Genomic DNA, 26,355 nt, shown 5'->3' with positions numbered 1-26,355 from the left:
GTCAAATGGTGTAGTAATTTAAAAAACCAAGAAAAAAAGTACTGCTATTAGTTTGCTGATATTTTGGTATTTGATGTGGATATTTAATGTTTACATCTTGTGCAAGTGACCACATATAGATCTAGCAGATTTTTTTTTTTTGAGACAGGGTCTCACTCTGTTGCTCTGGCTAGAGTGCAGGGGTGTCATCATAGCTCACTGCAACCTCAAACTCTGGTGTTCAAGTGATCCTCCTGCCTCAGCCTCTCGAGGAGCTGGGACTACAGGCATGCACCACCATGCCCGGCTAATTTTTTCTATTTTTAGTTGTTTGGGTAATTTCTTTGTATTTATAGTAGAGACAGGGTCTCACTCTTGCTCAGGCTGGCCTTGAACTCCTGACCTCAAGTGATCCTCCTGCCTCTGCCTACTAGAGTATTAGGATTACAGACGTCAGCCACCGCACCTGGCCTTTTAATTTACTTTTGATCATATGCTCTTCATTCTATATTTTCAACACGTTCTTTAAAAAAATAGTGCTTGGCCACTTATTTGGATACTTGACTATTTTATCCTTCATTATCATTATTAAAAAATCACATTGGAATAACTTCAGCAGTAAAATAGTTTTCAAGTATAACACAAAATATAAAATAAATATCCGTAAGTCCATACTGAAATAAATGACTAAATAAACAAATAAATCGGGGAGAAGAGAAATCTCCCTTGCAGAAAAATCCCAACCAACTTACAGAGAAGCTTGGCCCTCAAGAGGTGAAGCCTAACTCCGACTCCCTGATTGCGGCCGTGCAGTCCTTCCTTTTAGAGACTACAGTACGGAAAGGAAGGCAGGCAAGAATAATCTGATGGTGGGAAAACCTGACAAGACCCCAGCCAGGTGACGGCCAAGTGTGAAGTCACGCAGACAGCACCGTGAGACAGCGCGATGAGGAGGGCACTGCCCCTCTCGGGTCTCCCTCCGCAGACCTATGCCCAGTCTAAGCACGAGACAGCCATCAGATAACCTCGGTGGCGGGCAGCCCGCAAAACTTCTGACCAGTATTCCTTCCTCAAAACCACCCAGTCGTCAAAAACAAGCCAAGTCTGAGGAGCTGGTACAGCCAAGAGGAGCCCAAGGAGACGTGACCACTACATGTACAGAGTGACCCAGATGGGGTCTTTGAACAGAAAGATGACATTAGGTAGAAACTAAGGAAATCTGCATAAAGCACTGTCTCTACTGAGTGATAATATACCCATACTGGTTCATTCACTGTGACAAATACATACCACAGTAATGTGAAATGTCAAACTCAGCTGGGCGTGGGCACACGGGGACTCTGTGTTATCTTCACGTTTCTGTACATCTCAAACTCCTCTAAAATAAAATGTTCATTTAAAAAAAAATGTGATTGTAGAGCTAAAAATAATCGCATTGCCATTGTGAGGGACGGCCTAGATAATCCTCAATGCTTTTCTCCTCAATCCTGGGATGTGAGGATTCCATTAGGAAATTTTATTTATCTTGGAGCCTCTCATAATTCCTGAGGTATCATCGTTTAGAATCACTAACTCGTCCTATTTTTCTCTGACCTACTGGGCTTACTTAGGAGGGAATGGGCTGTGTCTTCCTCCCCTGTGGTGCCAGGTACTGAGTTACTGTCTCTTGGCTCCAAACCCGCCCTCTAACTGCTCAGTGATGCGGCACTTCGGGGGCCACATCCCAGTGCTGCGGCTGGCTGTGCTACAGACTCCAGGAGGAAAGGAGGCTGGTAAGAGACTCGCCGCTGGGGCAGGAAGAAGGGACTTGCTTCTTCCCTGCTGCCCCGGGAGCCGCACCTGGACGCTGCCCTACCAGGGCGCCTGCTTCTCTCCAGCAGCAGCAGCAGCGGAATCCAGTCTGTTATTTCCATCACGTGCAGAATGAGCTTCCTCGAGCCCCTGCTCCCACCCAGAGACACAAGCACCTGCCAGAAGGCAGCCCCAGCACCCCTTTTACCCCCATGGCACCTCAGAGTGCATCTGAGTCCCTCAGTGTCACAGTAAAACGTGGACTGCTGGCCCTCGCCCCCAAGTTTCTGATTCAGTAGGTCTGGGATGAGCCCAAGAATCTACATTTTTGTTTGCAGCTTATGCTGAAGTTGCTGGCCTGGGAACCAGACTTTGAGAACACTGACTTAAAGGTCTTTATTTATCTTTTCAGTTACCCACTTAACTTATATCCGATTACCATTTGTTTATATTAATTTTTTGTTCAGATAACTGGTGTGGCTTCTGTCTCCTGACTGGGCCCTGACTGATGAGAAAGTGGCACCAGGAGTGGTTCCTGGAAAGAGCATTTGGGATTGGTTTCCTGTCCTTGGGCTTAACGCAGTGTCGGGCTTTCTGTCGGTGGGAAATCAGATTCCTGTAATCCAGGGCAAGCTGTGGCATCGTGACTAACAAACTGTCATCTGTGAGTGTAATGACACCCCCAGAGCCACTGGGTGCCAGGGCCCAAGCGGCTGCTGCACTGGCCGTGGAGGCAGAGCCTAGGACGGGAGGAGTCCCGTGAGTGCTGGAGCACCGGGAGCCCTGCAGGCTCGGTCAGAGAACCAAAGAGCCTCTATGGCAGCCCTAAGAGAATCTCTTATTTCTTGTAGCTACAGGGCTGATGTTTCCAAAATCAAACTCAAAATGTAACTGCAGGATGCAGACACACCGTATGAAAGCCGGCACTGATCTGGAAGGAGGGACCTTTGCACCCAGCACGGGGACATCTGGTTGGCCTCAGACAAAGCCAAGATTCTTGAATTCCGCAGTTACTCCAGGCCTCCCATGGCAGTGGGAACCGCTGGCTCTCCAGTGTTCGAGAACCACCTTCCTTTGCTTGAAAGCCCAGTGACGACGGGCTTTCCTGGGCTGACGCCTGCACGGGCCTCTCACTCTCCCCAAGGCAGCCCCAACCTCCCTTGCTGCCCCTTGACCCGTAATGGTGGGGGATAGGTTTCAGCACACAGCAGAGGAGGAAACATACACGGAAGGAACTGTAAGATTCTGCCATTTCATATCTGCAGAAACCTAGGAAGTATCTGTGGGAATAGATTCTAATAATGTTAGAGGAGGAATTGAACATGGATTTGGTAGAACTGATTGCTATAGGTTGGCTTTCCAGAAAATGTTCATCCACATTTAGTGCATGCAGCCGGCAGCGGCTCTCCCCGCTCGTCTGGTGGACTGAGATACAGGGCACTGCTGAGGCCACGTTCCCCAGGGCTGAGGCGCCAGGAAGCCCGTGGCGCAGGTGAGAAGAGGGAACCCACAGGCATAGGAGACGGGGTGCTGGAGACTCACCATGTGCAAGCTGCATACTCAACGCTCAGAGGACACACACTCCCTCGCTGGGCCTCTGAGGAATGTTCTGGCAAGGGGCGCCCCTTCACTCTGTGCCCCGTAGGCCAGGCACACGGTAGGACACAGTGCATGGGCTGGCCTCACCGATTTGGACAGGAATGACATGCCCCGTAGCGAGGGCAAGTGCTGGGCAGGCACATGTGCCATCAAGGGCAGCCCAGAGGAGTGACAGTTGGAATGGTCTGACCCGCAGGGATCATTGGTGGTGGTTAATTGATTGCTATGTTCCTAAAAATGAAGTAGCTGCACAGGCTTCTAAAATGAAAACTCAAGTGTAGGGGCCAAAAACCTGGCCTGAATCATCAAACTGGAGAGGCATCCTCTGGCCAGTTTCCAGACCCGAGCCAGCTCGCAGAGCCCAGAGGAAGCAGCCCTCAGCTTGGCCTCCAACTCCGAGCCTTTTCCAAAGGGACTTGCAAAAGGAAATGTGGGCTTTTCAGGGCTTCTGGACACCGACTATGAATGGACATTGATTCCTAGAACCCGAGAATCCACACGCCACTGTAGTCTGCTGATCAAAGTGGGGACCGTGGCCATCGGGTGACAGAGTCTCAGAGTCTCAGCTCAAGTTCGGATCACAGGGTGCAGCAGGTCCCACGCTTTGGTTATCTCCTTCCTCAGTCCTTTTTTTTTCTCTTGTGATAAGGTTGGTACCAAGTCTCAATCCTTTTTTTAAAAAATTATTTATTTATTTATTTACTTAGAGATGGGGTCTTGCTATGTCGCTCAGGCTGGTCTCCAGCGACCCTCCCACCTTGGCCTCCCCTCCCACCTTGGCCTCCCAAGTTACTGGGACTACAGGCACCACCACATCCAGCTCTTCTCCTCAGTTCCTGAGTGTCTGATTGGAAGCGACACACCTGACAGGCGGCAGCATCCTCCACTGGCTCTCTGACTCACAGAGCCACCAGGCTAGCAAAGCAAATGCAGCTGGGAAGTGCAGAGGCTGTGCCCGTGGAAGAACCTGAGAGCAGGGGCTCACCATCACGGCCCCAGGGAAACTGCCCATCTGGCCTGTGGCTGCATCTTTGAGGACCGTAGATTACTGTAAACTTATAGCTGCAGCAGCTCTTCCTGATGTAGCACCTTGGGGGACCTGAGGCCACTGCCCAGACACATACTCTTCTTGTCCACACCAGCTTACAAGGGCCCCTAGAGGCAGTCTGCTTTACTTGGCAACCGCACGTTTTCCCACGCCACAAGGCTCTTCACCCCCCGCTCTGTCTTACTGTGGTAGACAAGCTGATCGCCCCCACCTGCTGCACACGGCCACACTGGCCCACTGTGCCCACGGCCTGTGCTGGCTGTGCCGGATGGGCAGGAAGTAGCAGAGCTTTGGACGCCTCTGTGAGACTTGCAGACCAGAGGGTGAGGAATAGACTCCACAGGAGTCAGGGCTCTGACACCTCAGAACAGCCTGGAGCGCTGGAGAGACCCCTCCACGGTGAAATTCAAGTTCATGCTCTCAACACCACCAGCCAGCACACAACACTGGTAGGTCTTTTGGAAGCAACATGTACCACATTTGCATGTGCGACTTGGACCCGTGTACTGAGTGACTCTAAAGCCCCCAAAACAACCATGCCCTCTCCTGCAGGTAATTATTTTCCTTTTGGGAGACAGTTCGTGGCTTACTACTGGGCCCTGGTGGAGACTGATCAACTGGCTGTGAGATGCCAGATGACCATGCAACCTGAGCTCCCATCACAAGCGCGGTGCTGTCTGAACCCCCAGGCCAAAGGCTGTGTGTGGACACAGCATTCCCTCAGCAGGTGGAGATGTGGCTTACCCAGGCCCGTGAAGGACAAGGAAGCCGCACGAGCAGGGGACGCCGGCTACTCTGATGCCAGTGCCCACACCCTCGCCTCCCTCCCTGCATCCACTTCCACGGTTTCCAGGGAGCCCCTTGTGAGACGCTGACTGACAGGGAAAAACCTGGGCTTGGTTTACAGGTGCTTCTCCTGCCGGGCTGGTCCCCGCTGGCACTGCACAGAGTGGCTCTCGAGGACACTGGTGATGAACCCCCCCCAGGGGGCAGAGCTTCCAGCTGTATACATTTGATCTCCACTTTACCAGGACTGAGAGGGCCAGAAGGACAGATGGACACAATTGGAAAATGAAACTAAACAAAGCAAAACCATTCTTGTCTTCCCGTGAGTCCTAGTGGCGGGCACAGAATGTAGGCAAAGTGGCTCGGAAAGCCCGGGGAGCCCTCCAGAGGGTCCGCCCCTGTGTGTGGGGGCGGAGGCAGAGCACAGCTGGGAAGAATGGGGTTGGGGGACTGAGGGGCTGGACTGAGCTGGAAGAGCCTGGGCGGATCAACCAACGCAGAGAATAGAAGAGGCTGAGACATACTCAAGGGTCCTTACTGGCCAAAGTCCCCTGGAGACTGCCCTCCACCACGCCCTCACTGGCTTCCTTCCCTGGCCTGCCGTCCTCTTGTCCCTTCATGGTTTCTCCTGGGAGCACATCCTTCACAAGCCACTTACCGTGAAGCCCTGGCTCAGAATCTTCTTCTCAACTGAAGACGATCTTACTAGGTTTGTTAATTTCTACATAATGATTTATATAGAAATAACATACTAAATGTATACGTGCATATATGTGTATAACTGTGCACACAAATTTTTTATTACACTGAATGTAGTTTGATCATTCTATTGAGTGTATTATTCAGGACTTTTCTTACATGATTGTAAGTCATACTGATTATATAAAGTGAACTTTGATAAGCACAATTAAATACCAAAATGATCAGGTTCAATTTTTTTGCAAAATAAAGTTCTTTCTCAAGAGATTATCCACCTTAGTAATTTTCTTCTTTTTAGCCAATATTATTTCACATCTATTTATTTATTATATATTCTCCTAAATAACCAAGAAAGAACATCCGGATATATTGAGGAGGCAGTGCAGTTTAATGATTAATAGCTTAGGCTCTGACACATGTCAGATAGACCCGTGTTCAAATTCCAGATCCCATCACACACCAGCTCTGAGGATTAAGTCCTTCAACTCTAGAATTTGTGGATTAAGCTTTGTGAACTAAGTTCTTAAACTCTAGAATTTGAGTTTCCTTATCTGTAGAAAGTGGACAGTAACAGCACATTCCTTATAAGATTGTCATGGAAATTGAGAATTCAGACAAAACCTCAGCACAGTGTCTGAGATGTGAAAGGACTATAAATGTCTGCTGGCATTGCTGGATTTAAATTGCTGTATAAAGTAGCCATCCAAATAATATGCCAAAAATTCATGAAAATTAGGTACACTTACTTGTAATGTAGTATCGAAGACAACAAGCTTTGAACTGGTTGGAACGATGTCGTAACACTTGTGTGACCTCATGAATCGCATGTAAACACCACTTTCTGAGTCTTCTACTGCTAAAAGGAAAAAAAGGCAAAATATCAGTGATAAAAAAGAGCTCCCTCAACTCGATGAAGAACATGTAGGTAAATCTACACTAATAGACTTAAAATTTGAAATGTTTTCCCCTCAAGGTCAAGAACAAGGCAAGGGTGTCGGCACTCGCTAATTCTACTCAGCACTGTACTGAAGGTCCTGGCTAGTGCAACAATCATGGCAAGGGGAAAAATGAAAGCATAGCACACGTGTTGAAAAGGAAAACAACGAAACTGTCTTTAGTTGCACATTGTGTGATTTTCTACATGGAAAATACAAAAGCATCTAGAAAAAGTTCCTAGATCTAAAAAGAATGAGTTTAGCAAGGTCACAGAATACAGGGCTAATAAATCAAAAACAGCTATCTGAACGGGAAAAAGTTGAAAGCTCTCCCTTTAAGATCTGGAACAAGACAAGGATGCCCACTTTTACCACTTCTACTCAATCTAGCACTGGAAGTCCTAGCCAGAGCAATTAGGCAAGACAAAGAAATAAAAGGAATCCATATTGGAAACAAAAAACTTAAATTGGTCCCTGTTTGCAGATGACACGAACTTATACATACAAACCCCTAAAGACTCCATCAAAAAACTGTTAGAACTAAAACAACTTCAGTAAAGTTGGAGAGTACAAAATCAATACACAACTATCTGAAATGGAAATGCATTCATTCATTCATTCATTTTTTAGAGACAGGGTCTCCCTCTATTGTAGGCTGAAGTACAGTGGAGTGATCATAGCTCACTGTAATCTCGAACTCCTGCCTTAGCCTCCCAAGTAGCTAGGACTATAGGCATGTGCCATCAAGCCTGTCTAATGTTGGTTCTTTTTTTTTTTTTTTTTTTTGTGGAGATGGGATCTTATTACATTGCCCAGGCTGGTCTCAAACTGCTGGACTCAAGCGATCTTCCCACTTTCGCCTTCCAAAGTTCTGGGATTGTAGGCGTGAGCCACTGTGCCCAGCCTGAAATAGAAATTTTTGAGAATCCCATTTACAAAAGCTACAAAAAAACCCCAAAAAACTTAGGAATAAAATTAATCATGTAGGTGAAAGATCTCTACAAATGAAAACTATAAAACACTGATGAAAGAAATTGAAGAAGACACAAATAAATTGAAAGATATTCTGTGTTCATGGACTGGAATAATTAGTAGTGTTAAAATGTCCATACTACCCAAAGCTATCTACAGATTTAATGCAATCCCTATCAAAATACTAATGGCATTCTATACAGAAATAGGAAAAAAAAAAATCCCAAAATCTGTATGGAAAAACAAGACCCTGAATAGCCAACGCAATTTTGAGCAAAAACAAAGCAGGAGGCATCACACTATTCTGACTTCAAAATATACTACAAAGCTATAGTAACCAAAACAGCATGGTACTGGCATAAAAACAAACACACAGACCAATGGAACAGAATAGAATGCCCAGAAATATATCTATGCATTTACAGTCAATTGGTTTTCGACAAAGGTGCCAAGAACTACAACTATCATGTGATGTGGCAATCTCCACATCCAAAAGAAATGGAATGGGTATATCCAATAGACACCTGCACTCCCGTGTCCACTGCAGCACTATCTGCAATAGCCAAGATATGGCATCAACCTAAGTATTCAACAGATGAACGGGTAAAGAAATGTGGTATTATACACAATGGAATACTATTCAGCCATCAAAGAGAATGAAATCCTGCCATGTGACAACATGGATTAAACTGGAGGACATTATATTAATCGAAATAAGCCAGGCACAGAAAGACAAATACGACATGATTTCACTCATGTGAAATCTAAAAACATTGATCTCATAGAACAGTGGTTACCAGGGGCTGGGGGATGGGGAAAGGTTGGTCAGTGGGTACAAAGTTACTGTTAGATGGAGGAATAAGCTCTGGTGTTCTACTGCAGAGTTGGGTGACTAGAGTTGATAATAATGTATTCTATATTTCAAAATAGCATGAAGATTTTGAATGTTCTCATCACAAAGAAATAATAAATGTTTAAGGGGATGGATATGCTAATTACTCTGATTTGATCATTATACAATCTAGATATGTATCAAAACATCACATTATGTCCCTACAAATATGTACAATTATTTGTCAACCAAAAATAAAACCTAAAAAAAATAAAGTCAACGAAAGAAAAAAAGTAACTATAATAAAGGAAATGCAAACAGAAAAAGCCAAAAACAAAGTTACTGTATTTCTATATACTAGCAATGAACAATTGGAAATTAAGCATTTTTTAAAAAGGTAATATTTACATAAATGCCATATGGAAACATCGATCTACACAACAGAACAAAGAAAATGGCAACTATGTGGACAAATATATAAATGCCTTTTTAAGTTGTTTAAATCTCTATATAAGCTGACAGTTTAAACAGAAATAATACGCACACTGTGGGGTTTCCAGCACGTTCAAGAGTAAACTGCACGGCCCCACCATCCAGCCAGCTACACAGAAATCTAAGAGTTCTCCTGGCCATCGTCCTCTCCTTGCAATTTCCCATGACGCCCTGTTGAGTTTATACCCCAAATCTCTCTGAAATAAACCATTTCACTGCCTCCATGGTCCCTCATCCTAGCTCCCTCACCATCCCGTTACCTCCCTGCTCACTCCCTTCGGCAGCTCTCCACTCTGCACCCAGAAAGATTTTGCCAGGTGCAAATCTAATCGTGTCACCCCCGCCCCCTGCTGAAAACGCTTTAATGGCTTCCATCTGCTTTACAGAAAAGACAAAAGCCAGGAAGTAGCCTCCAAGACCTGAGGGGCCTGGACCCCCACCCCCAGCCTCTTTTAACAGTAAACGTCCCCTCCAGAGTTTTCTGTAGCCACAGTGTCTTCCTCCAGCCCTTCACCATTGCGATGCCCTCCCTTCCAATGCGGCTACCTCTCCCTTAGTGCCTTTTCCATGTCCTCGTGGCCCACAGTTAACTCCTCCTTCATTAGACCTCAGCTCCAGGACATGACTAGGAGGTTGTGGAAGCAGAATTTGAACTCGATGCCTCTTGATCCCAAAGCTGTGCTCTCAGCCAGGATGGTTTCCTTCCTTCCCTGGGCCTGCAGGACCCGCTCTCCCTGTTTTGCCGACCCAAGTCCTCCCTAGCTTCACAGATCCACTCAAATGACACTATCTGCAAGAGATTTCTCTGACAGCTCCATCCAGCCCACACTGCCCTGTGTACTTTAGGAAGATGTGGACTACTTGGGAAATATCTGGGAAGAAAATTTACTTTAGTGTATATGTTAATTAGCACAGTAAGTGTTAACAGGGTGATACTAACCAAGCTCCCTGACTGTGGAAAGGAGCCTCCACAGCTCCACGTTCCTGCTGTAGTGACCTATGCTGGCTGGCCTGCCAATTTCACGGCAAGTTATGTGGACCAGTCCCAAGTCTATTTTCAATTCTGACCCTTCTTCAGGACACTACGATTCATAATTCAGAGTCCCACCATTCCAGTCACCTCCTGGACACTCCCGCTCAATGTCTCCCCTCCTGCTGTGCAATGAAGTCCAGACGTCTGGGGGTAGCACTCCTGCATCTCCATGTCTGGCTTCTCTGCAACCTCATTTCCCACCTCCTGTTTTCACATCCAGGCAGATGAGCTCCCTGCTGAGTCCCTGTGGTCTCCAAGCTCACCTTCCTGCACTTGCTCATTTGCTTTAACACCAATGTCCTTCTCCTCTACTTTTTCTTATCCAATGTTAACCCAATCTCAAATGCCACCTTTTCCCACAAAAGAAGCAAACATTCGAGTCCTCACAAGGAAGCTGATATTACAGTAAATTACCTCCTTCAGTTTATGTAACAACCTTGAGGAGCATGCCTTAATTTCTTCATTTTACCTCTGAAGAAACTGAAGCTAGGAGAAGCCACGTTACTTGCCCAAAGTCAGACAGCTAGGAAGGGACCTGAGTGGTATTTGGAACTCTGTCCCAAGCTCTGACCGCTCTTCCACTGAACCCTGGTGCCCAACTCAACAGCATACCCCCCCGACATGCTGGGGAGGGCTGCCTGTGTCCCAGGCTTGTCCTGGTGTGCAGACACACGTGAACACATGGCCTATTCTCTGCACTCAAAGCTCACGCGCTCGCGGAGGGTGAGTACTCGATCACAGAAGATCACACGGGCAGGTAACCGACCCTGACTTGGAAAGGGGAAGGAAGTCTAAAATGACTTCTTCCTCTGAAAGCTTACGGCTTTTTATCTGTTAGTTCTCATCAGTTATCACTTGCATCTCATTAATAGTGATTGTATATTTCTAACATTCTTTTTCTTCTTGGATGATAATTTCTTTGAATGCCAAGACTCTTACTCATCTAATCCATGAATTAATGCAGTCAATAAATATTTATTGCATACTGTCTTAGTGTGGGTCTGCCCGAAAGTTGACCCAGAGACCAAGGGAAGTTAGAGAAGGAAAAAATGCAAAAAAAGGGTAAGGCACTAAGCAGGTCATAGCTTTGTGCCACTGGAGTGAAGCTTTGACGGAGGCACCCCAAGACTGTGTACAGACCCCAGAACTATTGTGCAGGGACCCCTCCTGCCCCTTTGGGTTAAGGGTTATTCCCACAGCATCACTTCTGGCATTTCTGCCCGCAAGCCCAGCTGCCAAAGAATGCCCTTGGGCAGAGATGTTGAAATATGAGAACTTGGGTGAGACTAGGGGGATGCAGGTAAGGCAACAACAACATCTGCTACCAACAGCTGGGGTGGGGACACGGCAGGGAAGAGGACCCTGTGGCTCCTGTCCTCATGGACACTACAAACCAGAGACATTAACTGTCATCACACTGCCCGGTGCCCGGAGCACCACCAAGGACAAGCACAGTGTTTGTGAATGAACAGAATCGGCAGTCAGGGAGTGAGTGGCTGGGTGGATAAAATTCAAGCCAGTGTGCTTCCACTTCTCTTGAAACATTTATCTGCCAGAAAATGGGGGTCCTGAACAGGAAAGAACAGAAACACAAGAAGTTCTCATAATAGCGGCATAGAAAGTTCGGGTCCATTTCTGCTGTTGTTGCTAAGGACGATGTTCATCACACTGTCAAACGTGCAGTTACCTAGTAGCTGATGGAGTGTGGATTTGTGCAGATACAAAAGCCAAAGATCAGTGCAGTCAAGCATATATATAACCAGTATTTAAGTTACAAATTGCCTGCTTAACCTATACTCCTAAAATCCAAACACATGAAATCAAGAGGGAAACTATAATAAAATGTAACAATCCACCCCATAGAAAGGAAATCATACCAGATATTTTGTTCATTAATGAAATAAAGACTTTTCAGAAAAGAAGTGTAGGTCAGGTGCGGTGGCACACACCTGTAATCCTAGGACGCTGGGAGGCTGAGGTGGGAGGATCGCTTGAGCTCAGGAGTTTGAGACCAGCCTGACCAAAAGCGAGACCCCGTCTCTACTAAAAATAGAAAAATTAGCTGGGCACAGTGGCCTGCACCTATAGTCCCAGCTACTCGGGCAGAAAGATCGCTCTACCCCAGGAGTTTGAGGTTGCAGTGAGCTATGATGACGCCTCTGCACTCTAGCTGGGCCAATGGAGCACTGGCTCTGCCTCAAAAAAAAAAAAAAAAGAAAAGAAATGGAGTGCACATATTATAGATGTTAATATTCCCATAGGAATATGTGAAATAGAATTTTTAAATACCATAAAGCAGGAATGTCCAAACCTATAGAATTTTCAAAAATCTGTAATGTTTGTGTTAAACGTACTTTTCAGTGTACCACTTAATTTGTTGATTTTTGAAATATTTAAATAAACATTGTATTTTGAATAAATCGTTATTTCAGAGTTACAAAAAGTTGCAAAGATAGGACAGTTCCTGCATAGCCCACACTGGGTTTGCCCTAAATTTAACATCTTACATTACTGTGGCACATTTGTCACAAATAATGAACCAGCACTGATACATTATTATTAACTGAAGTTCTCACTCTCTAGGAGTTCCTTGGTTTTTCCCTAATGCCCTTTTACTCACCGGGGATCTACCCTCGATAGCCCGTTTGCTTAGTCATAATGCCTCCTTGGGCTCCTCCAGATTGGGCAGCTTTCTTGACAGTTCTGAGGAGGGCAGGGCAGGTAACCTGTGCAATGTCCTTTCATTCCAATTTGTACAGTGGTTTTCTTTTCTTCTTTTTCTTTCTTTTTAAAATTTTTTTTCAGGGGGAGGGGACAGGTTCTCACTATGTGGCCCAAGCTGGTCTCGAACTCCTGGGCTCAAGAGATCCTTCCGCCTCAGCTTCCCAAGTAGCTGGGATTACTCGCCACCATGTGATTTGTACAGTGATTTTCTGATCATCTCAGTCTTGGGGTTTTTCTCAATCTGGGGGTTATGGAGCTCTGGGAGGAAGAGCCCAAGGTACAGTACTAGTCTCACCTCATCACATGGGAGGCACACCCAAGCTTCATGACTCATCACCTTGGTCACCGGGCTAAGGCTGTCGTCCCAGGGCTGCCTTCCCACCCAGGCTGCCTCCCGGTTGGGGAGTGTGGGAGCTCGGCTCGGGGGTCTCCCTGCGTGCCCTGCACCGTTGGCCAGGAGGTGTGGGGGGGGGGCGGAGATGTGTTTCCCCATCACTGGCATCTCACATCAGCATGGTAGACTGCTTGCAATTAATGAACCAATAAGACATTAATGAACAAATTATTAACAAAAGTCCCCACATTATTCAGATTTCCTTAGTTTTTCCTTAATGTCCTTTTTCTGTCTCAGGATTCCCACCAGGACTCTATAGGACAGTCAGTCAGTTCTCCTTACGCTCCTTGTGGCTGTGACACAGCTCTGATGAGAACCGGTCAGGTACTTTGCCCCCTGACCGGAAATGTCCAAAGCTTTCCTCACAGACTGCGGTTATGTGTTTGGGGAAGATCTACATTTTAAAAACCGTAGCCAGGGGTGGTGGTGCACATCTGTAGACCCAGCTACTTGGGAGGCTGAGGCGGGAGGATCTCCCCAGCCCAGGAGGTGGAGGCAGCACTGAGCCATGATGATGCTACTGCACTCCAGCCTGGGCAACAGAGTGAGACCCTGTCTCAATTAAAATAAAATAAAATAAAATAAAATAAAATAAAGGCATAATGCCAAATAAAATGTAACACTTGACCAAAGTAAAATGTTAAATATTTAAAACAAATTATAACAAAATTTCTGTTGATTTGGAATAAGGACTATTATTGATGTAACAAAACATCAATAACAGAAGTATTAGCATTTTAAGTTAAGAAAATACAGTAAAACATTATACAATGTTCCTTTTTTTGTGGTGCTTCTCTACTCTTCATATAAACTTTCTGAATATAGGTGGCACCATTAGTATTATTCACATTATGATGAAGTTTCAAATTGCACTTGGAGGAAAAAAATCATTGAAATAGAAAAAAAAGAGTAATTTGGAGTTAAACCAAAATAACCCAACCAACCCAACAACCCACCAAAATTATTCAACAACAGGTTGTTTGGAATGCATTATTAAAATTCCTGAGAAGGCAAGAAGTTCAAACTCTCAATATTCAAAAGGTAACTGGAGTTAAGATATTATCACAATGTTCTGTTCTTGCTTTTGTTATTTCATATGTTACTGGATAGAGGCATAATTAGACGATTACGCTGGCACTTGAACTGCTGGTCCCCCAAAGGAAGGGGCCTGTTTGTGGAATGACGTTGACTCTTACCGCTCTTCCACTAGCACGCCACCCCAGCACCATCAAGGGAGTGGCTGAAGAGTAACACTGAGAAGTAGCAAGTATATATCAAAGTGTCTAATTCACAAATGTTAACAAAATGTTAAAAATACAACATCTAACTTTAACAATTATAAACACTAAATAGGAATATGTAGAAGTAAATATTTCTCTTTCTGAAAACAGATTTGATTACATAACATCCTCAGCTTAGTAACTTCTGACGTGTCCTCATTGCCTACACAACCCATTATCATTCAAGGTTTCTAGAAATCTAACTCTAACCCACCCAGCCTCATCCCCCACAACATCCCCTAGGAATCTCATACACTGGGATCCTTTCAGTATTTTCTTTTCAAAGGAAGTTTCTGAACTGTGGGAGAGTCAGTGTTGAGAATGTGTCCCCTTAAGCTTCTGTTCTGAGCCTAGGCACACACAGTTCTCTCTTCCGAAACAGTCCCTTCCCTGCCCCTCTATGGTCACCTGACATCCTGCTCACCTTCCTTAGTGGGCTGAACGGTCCCCCCAACCCCTGCAAAGAATGTTCCCTGGAAACAGCAGAATGAGACCTTATTGCAATGAGCGTCTTTGCAGATATAATTAAGGCGAAGATCTTGAGATCACTTTGGATTAGGGTGGGCCCTAAATCCAACGAGGACTGTCCTTATAAGAGAGAGAAGAGAAGACAGAGAGACAGAAGGGAAGGCCACGTGAAGACAGAGGCAGGGATTGGTGTGACGCATCCACAAGCCAAGGGACCCGGGACTGCTACAACCACCAGAGGCGGGAGAGAGGCGTGGCACAGGTTCTCCCTCACAGCCTCCAGCAGGAACCAACCCTGCCTACTCCAGACTTCCAGCCCTCAGAGCTCGGAGAGAATAACTTCTGTTGTTCCAAGCCACCTAGTCTGTGGTACTTTGCTATGGCAGCCCCAGAACACCAACACGCCTTCAAAGTTCAGTTCAAAGGCCACTTCCCCCCTTAACACCTTCCCTTAGAGCCCCTCGCGTGGGGATTAAGGGCTCCAGTTCTGACATGGCTTTGTGAGCAATTCACTCTGAGGCATCACAGGCCTTGCACTAAAGTTACCGGTCTGGCTCTGCCTTGAGACTGTGAGCTTCTGGGGGCAGTGGATTGCGCTTCTTTATAATCCCAGCCACCTGGAGAAATTCTCGTAGATATTAGGCACAAGTTACTGCCTGCTAAATTATATGTCACTGAAATATGCCCTGGTCAAATGTGAGAGGAGCAAGTATAGACCTGAGATTACTAAGTTACATTTCTGTCCTCAGAGAGAAAAATGATAGCAAACAAAGCATACAGGTTTAAAAGAATACTGGTGAATCTGGATTTAATAACTAGTAAAAAAACTATTTATATGTCTTTATAAAATTAAAGGACTGGAGAATGATTTTTTTTGTTGTTAGAGAAATAATGCACCTATAGAAGTGCTCCACGTAATTTTTTTATTGCCTTTTTTTTAGAGATGGGGTCTTGCTATGTTGTCCAGGCTGGCCTTGAACTCTTAGGCTTAATGGACCCTCTCGCCTCGACCTCCTGAGTAGCTAGAACTATAGGTGTGAGCCACTGCACTTGGCTTGTAATTTTTTTTTAAAGCAAAACAGTATTGATTTAAAACTTTAAAATATTTGCCAAGTATATTTTATACTGAAGCTTTTTCTAATTCTGTTGGCCAAAAAAATGCATTAGATTCAATAAGATTACAAAAAACCTTAAAATGTTCACACTACCATATACATATTTTTTAAAAACCTACAAATACAGCAAACAATCTAACAAATCATGTTTCAGAGATAATCACTATAATCATAAATTACTTTTTCTGAAACCTATTTACAAAGAATTTTAATTAAGAAAGAATGCATAAAAAATGTGTTATAAGATGGGCACGATTCTTTGGTTTTCTTGGCCTTAATTATATGAATATGAAGAGGACAGCCTATCACTGATGATTTGTTAGTCAATCAAAAACATTAAAGGATAATTGAGAAGCTAGATACCAGTATGAAATAGCTTTACTTATACACCTCAATCAAATTAGGAGCAGGATGGGAGACAAGACAGTGACTCAAAAATGGATTTCAAGGTATCCTATTTATGACGATAATAAGCACTTATCTATTACTAACTGGACAGTTTCCATCTATCCACCCTAGGTGGTCTCCCCACTAATACTGGAAACACCAAACCAAAGGGGGTGAACTAGAAGACCCCAGGAAGCAAGACTTGTTAAGGCATTTGCTGTCCAGCACTAAGTTCCACTTATTTCCTAGGGTCCAGCCCTGTCACTCTTGTTTACTCTAGAAGGAAGGTTGTCCCATTACTCCTGGGGATAGTCGCCCCATTTTACGGATGGGGTTCATCTCAACTAGAAAGGGAAGCCTCTAATGTGAGAAGGAAAGAAGGCCCCAAGCCGCTGCTTGGTCCCTGTCTGCGATCCCTGCACGCTACTTCCCACCCCCTCGCCACATGTTCCGTGTCTCCCGGGATGAGCAGCACGACGCTGCTAATCCAGCCCTACCAACCGCGCAGCACGCTCTGCCGCAGGTTTCCGCCGCCGCCTGCTACCTCATGCTCCACATTTCACACACAGACGCTTACAGGGACTGCTGCTTACTCTCCTGCCTACAAAATTCACAGTGCGCTAAAATGTTATGAATATTTTCAATTCAAAGTTGTAAAAATGGCCAGAGACACTCATATAAGAACTCACATTCGACATTCTCTGCTTTTATCCTTAAGGCAAGGGAGGGAATAGAGAAGAGATGCCCAGAGGGTGGTGAGCAGGGTGCTGAGGTCTGAGTGCCAGGAGGGGCGCTCCCATCTGGACCCCCGAGGGACAAGGAAGTGCTGGCTGACCAACCCCGCGCCCCAGTTATCCTTCTCTCTGCACTTTATACCCATCCTGCGAAGACTGTGCCCACAAAACCACCCTCGTTTACGAAGCAGTACTTGCTGCAGTTTGAAAGGCGCTTAGAGCAAAGGGCAGTGGGGCTCTCTGGGGAGGTCGCCCCATTCCAGGATCTGCTCCTCGGCTTTAACGTTGAAGCAACTGGATTTTGTAACCATCAGTCTCCTAGGGCCTTGATTCAAGCGAGGTAAACAAGTGAGTGCTGAGGAAACTGAAATACCGATGAACTGGGAAAGAGACAGAAGTCAGATCAGAAACAGAAGCCTGCCTGGTAAGCACAGCCCGCGGGACGAGTGACCTGACCGGTCGGCGGCACCCGGCAGGGTGGAGGCGCCACCCTCGCAGGATGCGTGAGGGGAAAGGCAGGCAAGGCTGGCACGCGCTGCCTTCCTAGACGAGGTGCCGTCAACTTAGGCTGGCTGCTCTGGCTTTCGTGCACATTATCTCAGATGGTATCAAGATGGCACAAAAAGCAGTCTCTGGGAACATCAGCCTTTTACTCACTTCATTACTTTTTGTGCTCACTTTTGTTGGGGAACTTAATCAGCATCGCTAACGGAGCTTTATTAAAAACGGTCCTTTCAACAACGCAGTTATGTGCGAAGAGAAGGGAGAGAATCCAACCACGCTCTCAGCACTTTCCCCTCGGCTTGCCCCGTCCTCTGGGGAACCTGCCCTCGGTTTGGGTGCTGTGCGCACCACAGCCTGAGCACAAACTGCCCGCCTTCCTTCTCGCAGGGGTGTTCACATTTTAATCCTTGCCCGTATTCGTGGAATGGAAGGTTTATGCCTTGTTAAAGAGCTTTCAGATATCAGGCTTGGTACCTCTAAAATCATCCCCAGAGGCCCTGAGGAGCCTCTCCCCGCACTGACCCACACAAGTGGCAGGCTGGGCAAGGCAGCCAGAGATTCAGCACCAGGGCCCTGCCAGCCACAGGGGACCCACCTGCTCCCACTTGTTCTTTCCCCTTGGCAGGGCCAGGAGCTGCTGACATCCCCTGGCTCCCTCCCCACCCATCACCCCGATTCTGTGTGTGTCCAGCGGTTGTCATGCATCCGGGTCCTGCCCAGCTTATCCACCTTCTGCCCCCAGATCTCCCTGCTAACCACTCGCCACGTGACGCTGGTCTCTCAACCTCAGTTCCTCACCTTTACGCCACAGTAAAAGTAGATACCTCAAAAGGGTAGCTCTGAGCATCAAGAAGGATAATTTTGAGAAAGTCCACAGCACCACCCTGCTGGCTTTCTCCACACCAGCGGTTCTCCACAGGGGTGATCTTGCCTGCAAGGAGATGCTGAGTAACATCTGGAGACGGTTTTGGTTGCTGACGGGGCTGGGAAGGTCTGCGGGCACACGGTGCGCAGAGAGGCAATGTGCACGGAATGCCCCACAGCGCACAGGCATCACCCGTGACCAGGAAGGACCCGTCATCCGGTCTTCTGACCATTTCTCCTCCCGCCTCTTTTCCTGAGCGTCCTTTCTTCCATTTCGTGAATGTGTCCCCTCGCCAAGAGTCTATTCTTGGCCATTAGCCTTTTTCTCTCTCTCCAAGCTCCCTCTCGGGGCGCCAGGCCAGGCCAGGGTGCAAGATGGGTGAAGGCAGAGGGTGAGGAAAGCCCTCGTCTGTGAAAACAGGGCGCTTAGGGTGCCAGGCAGAGGGTGGCACAGATATGACGGGGACAGGTTGGATGCACCTCTTCAGGGAGAACTCGGAGAGGGGGACAAAGGATTAAAGGTGCCGGGACGCTGCCCTGGGCCCAGGGCAGGGAGGTGATGGGAAACCGCTGCAGAGCGCCAGGCGGGGCAGTGCTGGGCTCAGACCTGAGCTCTCAAGCCACGTCGCCTTGGCAGCCACGTTCAGGGCAGATCTAGGGAGGAGGAGACTAAAGGGGAGACAAACAGAACAAGCGCCAAGACAAGGCAGTGCAGCGAAGGGCGCCAGCCCTGGCTGCAAAGTCCACGGGGTGCAGAGGCACCGACTCAGCGGGGAAATGAGGGAACAGACAGACACGGGCTTCACCTCACCGCCCCGACTCTCCACCAGCGTTGCTGCACCTTCGGCACACGGAGAACCGTCTGCCCCGGGCCCAGCAGCGAGCCGCTGACCCTCGCGATGCAAAGACAGCCCACCGTCACCACCAGTGTTTAGAGGAGAGTAACTGCCCACTCTGACCAGCTCCCCTCGTCACGCTGCCATCACCGAGTCAGCTATGACACCCTCCTCAGTGAGTGACAGTGAGTTTAACTGAACAGAGCCGCGGGGCCAAGGGACTCGAGGGACTGACAGAGTGGGCGTGAGCCTCAGAAGGAGCTTCTGCTTGGGGACCGGCTTTTGAAGCTACTGTCCAGCTGCCACCTGAGAGTGGCTCTGCTTGGCCAACGCAGGAACAAGGTCGGGAGGAGACATGCGTGTGCACACACACACAGGCACACACATGCCTGATACCAAGTCAAACCACCACCTCTTTTACTTACAATGACTGAATATTATATTTTAAGGCCTGTAGTCATTCATTAATTACAGGACACAGTAATAGATCCAAATCTTGTCTTAAAGAGCTAAGTGTGTAAGGCATTTTGAAACAAAATTTACACACTGGCCCAAATTTCACGTAAAAAAACCCCCAAGACTGAAAAACCTGACTCCTTATTCCCAATTTCTACAATTTTAAACTAACATACTGAATGTCATTGTAATTCCACAAGGAAAAATATTATCAATGTTATTTTTAAATGTATCTTTTACACTTTACATTTAGAGACACGAGTTTACTATATTCACATAGTATTTTCTCTTTTTAGAAAATGCTTAAAATATTTGAGTCAGAAATAAGCAAAAAAGGGGGAATATGAAAGTTAAAAGTAGATGGAAAAGAAAAAAATTAAAATCTTATATAAGTCCTTCTAAAGTGCTTAGAAACATGAACAGTTACAAGGGCAAACCCTACATACAATTTTGCAGGGCTCGCGACTACAAAGCAGTGGAGCAAACGAAGTCCACTAGTTTTCCCTTCTCACACTTTTTTTTTTTTTGAGACAGAGTCTCACTTTGTTGTCTGGGCTAGAGTGAGTGCCGTGGCGTCAGCCTAGCTCACAGCAACCTCAAACTCCTGGGCTTAAGCGATCCTCCTGCCTCAGCCTCCTGAGTAGCTGGGACTACAGGCATGCGCCACCATGCCCGGCTAATTTTTTCTATATATATTTTTAGTTGTCCAGATAATTTATTTCTATTTTTAGTAGAAACCGGGTCTCGCTCAGGCTGGTCTCGAACTCGTGACCTCGAACGATCCACCCGCCTCGGCCTCCCAGAGGGCCAGGATTACAGGTGTGAGCCACCGCGCCCGGCCCCTTCCCGCACTTTTTGCTTCTGGCTGCACACGTGTGTGGAGGTGAATGCACACATTGCCGAGAAAACGCGGATGCTCCTCTAAATAAGGGGGGGCAGAAAAGAGTTATTTGGGAAGAAAAAGTACAAGCAAGACCAAGGCAAATGGTTTGCCCAATTAGTTTAAAATGAGTTGCAATAAATGTCTAAGGAAAGTCACAACAAAGCAGCGACCTTAACATTACATGCGGTTTCTTCCCATCAGGGTTTTTTAAATGGCTTCACGTTTAATTTGAGATTATAATTAAAGCATCTATCAGAGCCAATGTTTCCTTTTTCAGGAAACAGAACCCAATTACTAAGATGAAGCAACAGTGACGGTCAAGGTGAGCTGACCAGGACAGAGCAGCCAGCAGCACACAGGCAGGAGAGTCAGGAATGCCATGGCAGTTGTAGCAGGTGGAGCACCTCTAATCAGAACACCTGAAATCTGAAATGCTCCAAAATCTGAAACTTCCTGAGTGCCAACGTGACACCACAAGTTACCCTAAACACGTTACTTTTTCACTGCATGAATGCTATGTCATTTTTTAAAATAAGTTCTTATGTGTGAATAAGTGTAAGAAAATGACTGCTTAGCAGCAGCACATAAATTCAGAGTCCCGGATGGCAGTGATGCCAACCAACCATAGATGGTCCACACGGGTGGCTGAGATGGTGACACCTTTGCTTTCTGATGGTTCAATGTACACAAACTTTGTTTCATACACAAAATTACCCAAAACAGTATATTAAATTATCTTCAGGCTATGTGTATAAGGTGTATAAGAAACAAATGAATTTCATGTTAAGACTTCCCCAAGATACGTCACTACATATACACAAATATCCTTAACTCTGAAAAAATGCAAAACACTTCTGGTCCCAAGCACTGGGATAGGGGAGACTCACCTGCACGAGAAACTGCACAGCTACAGCCCCGCCTGCTGACATCAGTATACTTTCAGCAACCTAAAGAAACTCTATCCTTGGCTTATTAAGGATTTTTCTTTTTTTTGAGACACAGTCTCACTCTTTTGCCCGGGCTAGAGTGCCATGGCATCAGCCTAGCTCACCGCAACCTCAAACTCCTAGGCTCAAGCCATCTTCCTGCCTCAGTCTCCCAGGTAGCTGGGACTACAGGCACAAGCCACCATTCCCGGCTAACTTCTTTCTATTTATAGTAGAGACGGGATCTCGCTCTTGCTCAGGCTGGTCTCAAACTCCTGAGCTCAAGCAATCCTCCCGCCTTGGCCTCCCAGAGTGCTAGGATTACAGGCGTGAGCCACTGTGCCCGGCTTAAGGATTTTTTTTAAAAGGAACATATGTTGAATTTTACTAATTGCTACTTCAATATCTACTGACATGATCATAGGTTTCTCTCCTTTATCTGTTATTGCTGGATCTTGCTATATTGCCCAGGCTGATCTCGAACTCCTGGGCTCAAGCAATCCTCCCACCTCAGTTCCAGAGTAGCTTGGACTAGATTCCTTAGATTTCTTAATGTACTGAAGAACACTTGCATGTCTAAGATAAGCCCTGCTTGGCTACAATAGATTAGGCTTTCAATACTGTGCACGGCTCATTTCGCTAGTTTTTATTTAAGGGTTTTGCCCATATTTTAAATGTAAGATTCATCATTTGTCTTCTTTGTGTGCTATCTTCCTCTGGGTTTGATTTCAGGATCAAGCTAGGCTCACAGAATGAGTTGGGAAGCTTTCCATCTTTTCGTAAGCTTTAAAATAATTTAAATAGTCAAGGAATTAACTGTTCCTGAAAAGTTTTACAGAATTCACCCATTAACAGGCTGAATACTGTGCCTCTTTTGTGGCAGAAGAGGAAGAATAAAACCTTTTAATTACTGTTTTTTGAAAAATAGCTTTAATGCTGGGCAAGGTGGCTCACGCCTGTAATCCTAGCAACTGGGAGGCCAAGGCGGGAGGATCACTTGAATTCAGGAGTTCGAGACCAGCCCGAGCAAGAGCGAGACTCCCTCTCTAATAAAAAAAAAAAGTCTCTCTATATAAAAACAGCTTTAGTGAGATAGAATTCACATCTCATGTGCATACATTTCACCTTATTATAGAGTACAATACAATTACTTTTAAATTTTTTCTATAGTGATTGATAAAAGGAATAACTAACCAGGAAAATACAAACTGGTAAAATTTATTCAAGAAATGATTCAAAACTTTAAAAAAATTTATTGATAGTTTGATGTATTTGGTTTTCTTTAACATTATTTTAAAAATCTCTGTGTTTATAGTTAAGAAGACTCTTATTTCTAGCGCTTTGCATTTTTACCCATTTTTTTCTTGAACGGACTTGACAAAGGCTTACCCACTTTACTGCCTTCTCCAAGAACTAAGATTTTGTTTTTATTGAGCAAGACTGCGTTTGTATTTGATTTCATTGATTTCTATCATTTCAGTAGATTTTTGGAAGGAAGAGAGATAAATGAATATATTCAGCAAACCACTGAGTGGCAGCGCATTTCAATCTATTTGTTCAGGCGAATTCAACATGGGAATTTCACCCAAGTCCCCACAAGTGTCCTGCAGTTTGAGATTCTGACAAAAGGCTATTCTAACCCACACCAAAACAAACATCAGAGTTTCCATAAATGTGTGCACATCTTTGGGCGTTAGCAATATAAGGGATCCTCCTGTTGTGGGCCCTCTGCTGTCGTTAACATGGCGCATCGTTTTTAAATACATGTAAGCACTATTAAGAATTACTAATTCAAATCAAAACATGAAGAAACAACTTGCAGTGTCATTCCAATAAGGCACTAAAATAGGAGATGCCCTTATAGGCTCGCAGGCTCAGGTCCCTTCGTCAAGCATGTCAGGCAGCATGCAAGGTGCTCCAAGTTCCAATGGGGGGCAGTGCGGGAGAAACAACACGGCAACCTCCAGACCAAACCTCCATCAGAACTGTCATCACCTTCCTTGTGACCTTGAGCAAACTGATGCCCTTGAGTCTGAATTTCTCCATTTGTAAGATGGGAATAACACCATCTTTCCTGCAGGACACTTCTGAGGAATGGGGACAAATAAACATCCATTCACAAATGCTGCCAACCGCATTTGGCAAACACACGTGAATCCACACGGGGAAAGTCTGACAGCATGAACAGCCAGGGCTGCTGACGCACCAACGGTGACTTCAACTTTTACGTTTTTGCCATTTCTGTCCTTTCTAGTCGTCATCATAGTTACTAATTATGGAGACTGTGCCATGGACCAGGCACTTTAGTGAATGTTATGCTCATGTTACTTAACCACATGTAGTCCTGCTGGCTGGGTACTATTATTACTCCCCGGTTACACACGAAGAAACCAAAGCTTGAAATAACTTATCAAAGGTCTCACAGTTACTAAGACTTCTGAAATGGGACTCCAATCTGGCTCTGACTCATGCTCTCAATTACTATGACTGTGATTACATATACATTTAAAAGGGGGTCACACCATATGCATATGCTCCGAAGTTAGGGAAATCAACGCGAAAAGCAGGGCCAAGAGAAGGGCACAAGCAAACATTAGAATGTGTACGTGCACGTTCTTGAGGTCTTGATGGAACGATTAAACACTCCGCTTCAAAGAAAATGTAGACCATGATCGATAAATAACAAACAATCCATTGTTAGCAACTTACTGTTGGTTACACACGAGCAAAGCACAGTCTAAAACAAAATGAATCAGCACAACGTCTAGAAACCTCAGTGATGTCACACAGATGCAGATACACAGGAAATAGAAAGCGGCACATTAGACAGATTAAAGAGTGACTAAAATGTAGCCAAAAGGTTCCTAAATTAGCCCCCCCCCCAAAAAAAATCACTCTCCTCCTTTATTATCAGAGATAAGACTCCTTTCCCCACCCCCCCCCACATTAGCACAAGCACAATCACTGCCAGGAAAGCAAGCCCTAAAAGGCTCTTCCCTCAGGTACCACACCCCACACCGAGAGCAAGCCATCCCATTCTATCCACTTGTTGCTGCCTTCATTTATCACTGCATGTAATAAATCCTGACCTTACAAGTGGAGGTGCCTTTTAGCCTCAGGGATTTAGCCTCAGGGAGATACGCCTGAGTCATCTTCACTTCCTCCATCTCTGCTTCCTGTTAATGCCTGTGTGCGCCACTCCACCCTCCACTCCACCCCCCCCCCCCCCCCCCGCCGCGCCCGTTTTTTTAAGGGGGGTGTGTCTCATTATGTTGCCCAGGCTGGATGAGAACTCTCGGCCTCACGCATTCCTCCCCTCCCCCAACCTCCTGAGTAGCTGTATAAACATGTGCCCGTCATTGCTTTTTGATTAGTGCACCACTAACATGGCAAATGGATTTCCTCTCATTTTTATGATGCCTTAAATATAAACGCCTTATTTATTTGTAAGAAATAACATCAACCACCTGAAGTACACTAAGCCTATGTGTCAGAGGAAAAGTTAAAGCTCCAAAATACATACGTTCATGTGTGTAACAAATATTTACTGAAAACTACATCTTATTCATCATAGCATCCTCAAGGCCGAGCAGATACCAAGTCTTCACTTTCAGGCCTCACAGGGCTTGGGCGTGAGTGGCAAAGAAACAAGCAAAAGCATCTCCCCTGGCAGGACCCACCAACCGCAAGGGTCGTGAGGGATGCGGGAAGTCCTCACTGGGGCTTCCGAAAGGCTTCCTGGAGGAAGTGACATTAACCTGAGGCTTGAAGAAGACCGGGAAGTGGCCAAGAGGAGAGGGAAGATCGAGGAGAGGAACAGCCTGTGTGAAGACAGTCCAGAGGCCAGGAGGAAAAACGGGGTTTGAGGACCTTGAGGCTAGAATAGCTGGGGGAAATGCAAGGAGGGAAGAGGTCCGAGATAAGGCTGGAGAGGAAGGGAGAAGAACAAACAGGGTACATCAAAGACATGCTCAGAAGTCTGGACTCCGGCCTTAAGGCAAAGGAAAAGCAGTGAAAGCTTTTAGGCAAGGAAGTGACATCATTAGATAGATGTTTTTAGAAAATATCTCTAATTGCAGCACAGAAAATTGATTTGGAGGGGGCAGAGTAGGTGCTGGGAAAGCTCAGGCTTCTTGAATACTCCATAGGAAGATGGGGACAACAGCCCAGGGGGATGGAGGGTGGTCGATATTTAGTAAGTGACAGTGAGGAGTTGCTCTCTTGGATGGTGGGCAAGAGACAGAGCGGGAGCCAACCCCTCTACTAGTTAAAACAGCAAGGTGGGGGCAGGGCCATTTATTGGATCAGGATGTAAAAAACAAAGAAAAGGAGGAGGGGAGGGAGGGCGACAAGAACAGAGCGATCCCGTATCATGTCATCAAAGCCATCAAAGCCGCGGAAGTGACGACTGTCCAGGGTGATGGTGCAGAACGAGAAGTGGGCCTCGGACAGAGGGGCGAGGAGTCCAGTATCTGATGCTCAAGGAGGAAGAGTGATTGCATGGTGTAAACTATGTCATATGAAATCTGCTACTAAAAAAAAAAAAAAAAAAAAAATGAAAAAGAAAAAGAAGAGTAAGAATAGAACCCTCAAGGAAATAAACAGCCAGACGTGTACG

General features: G+C 45.9%; 1 protein-coding gene across 9 annotated transcripts in view; it reads right to left on the bottom strand.

The window, feature by feature from the left end:
- PRKAG2 (protein kinase AMP-activated non-catalytic subunit gamma 2) overlaps positions 1 to 26,355 on the bottom strand; it is a 242,932-nt gene that overhangs the window by 20,968 nt on the left and 195,609 nt on the right. For 6 of the 9 annotated variants that reach the window (XM_045565350.1, XM_045565353.1, XM_045565352.1 and 3 more), the window contains one exon: positions 6,649 to 6,758. In XM_045565350.1, the coding sequence (XP_045421306.1) occupies positions 6,649 to 6,758 (110 nt within the window). Of the gene's footprint in view, positions 1 to 6,648; positions 6,759 to 24,826; positions 24,896 to 26,355 lie in introns of those variants that run through there. The other 3 variants (XM_045565355.1, XM_045565356.1, XM_045565349.1) reach the window with 3 other exon arrangements.

The sequence above is a fragment of the Lemur catta genome, chromosome 11 (assembly GCF_020740605.2).
Source record: "Lemur catta isolate mLemCat1 chromosome 11, mLemCat1.pri, whole genome shotgun sequence".
In the NCBI taxonomy this organism is placed as follows: Eukaryota; Metazoa; Chordata; class Mammalia; order Primates; family Lemuridae; genus Lemur; species Lemur catta.
Note: the sequence above shows the minus strand (reverse complement) of the source record. Positions and strands in the feature narration are given on the sequence as shown.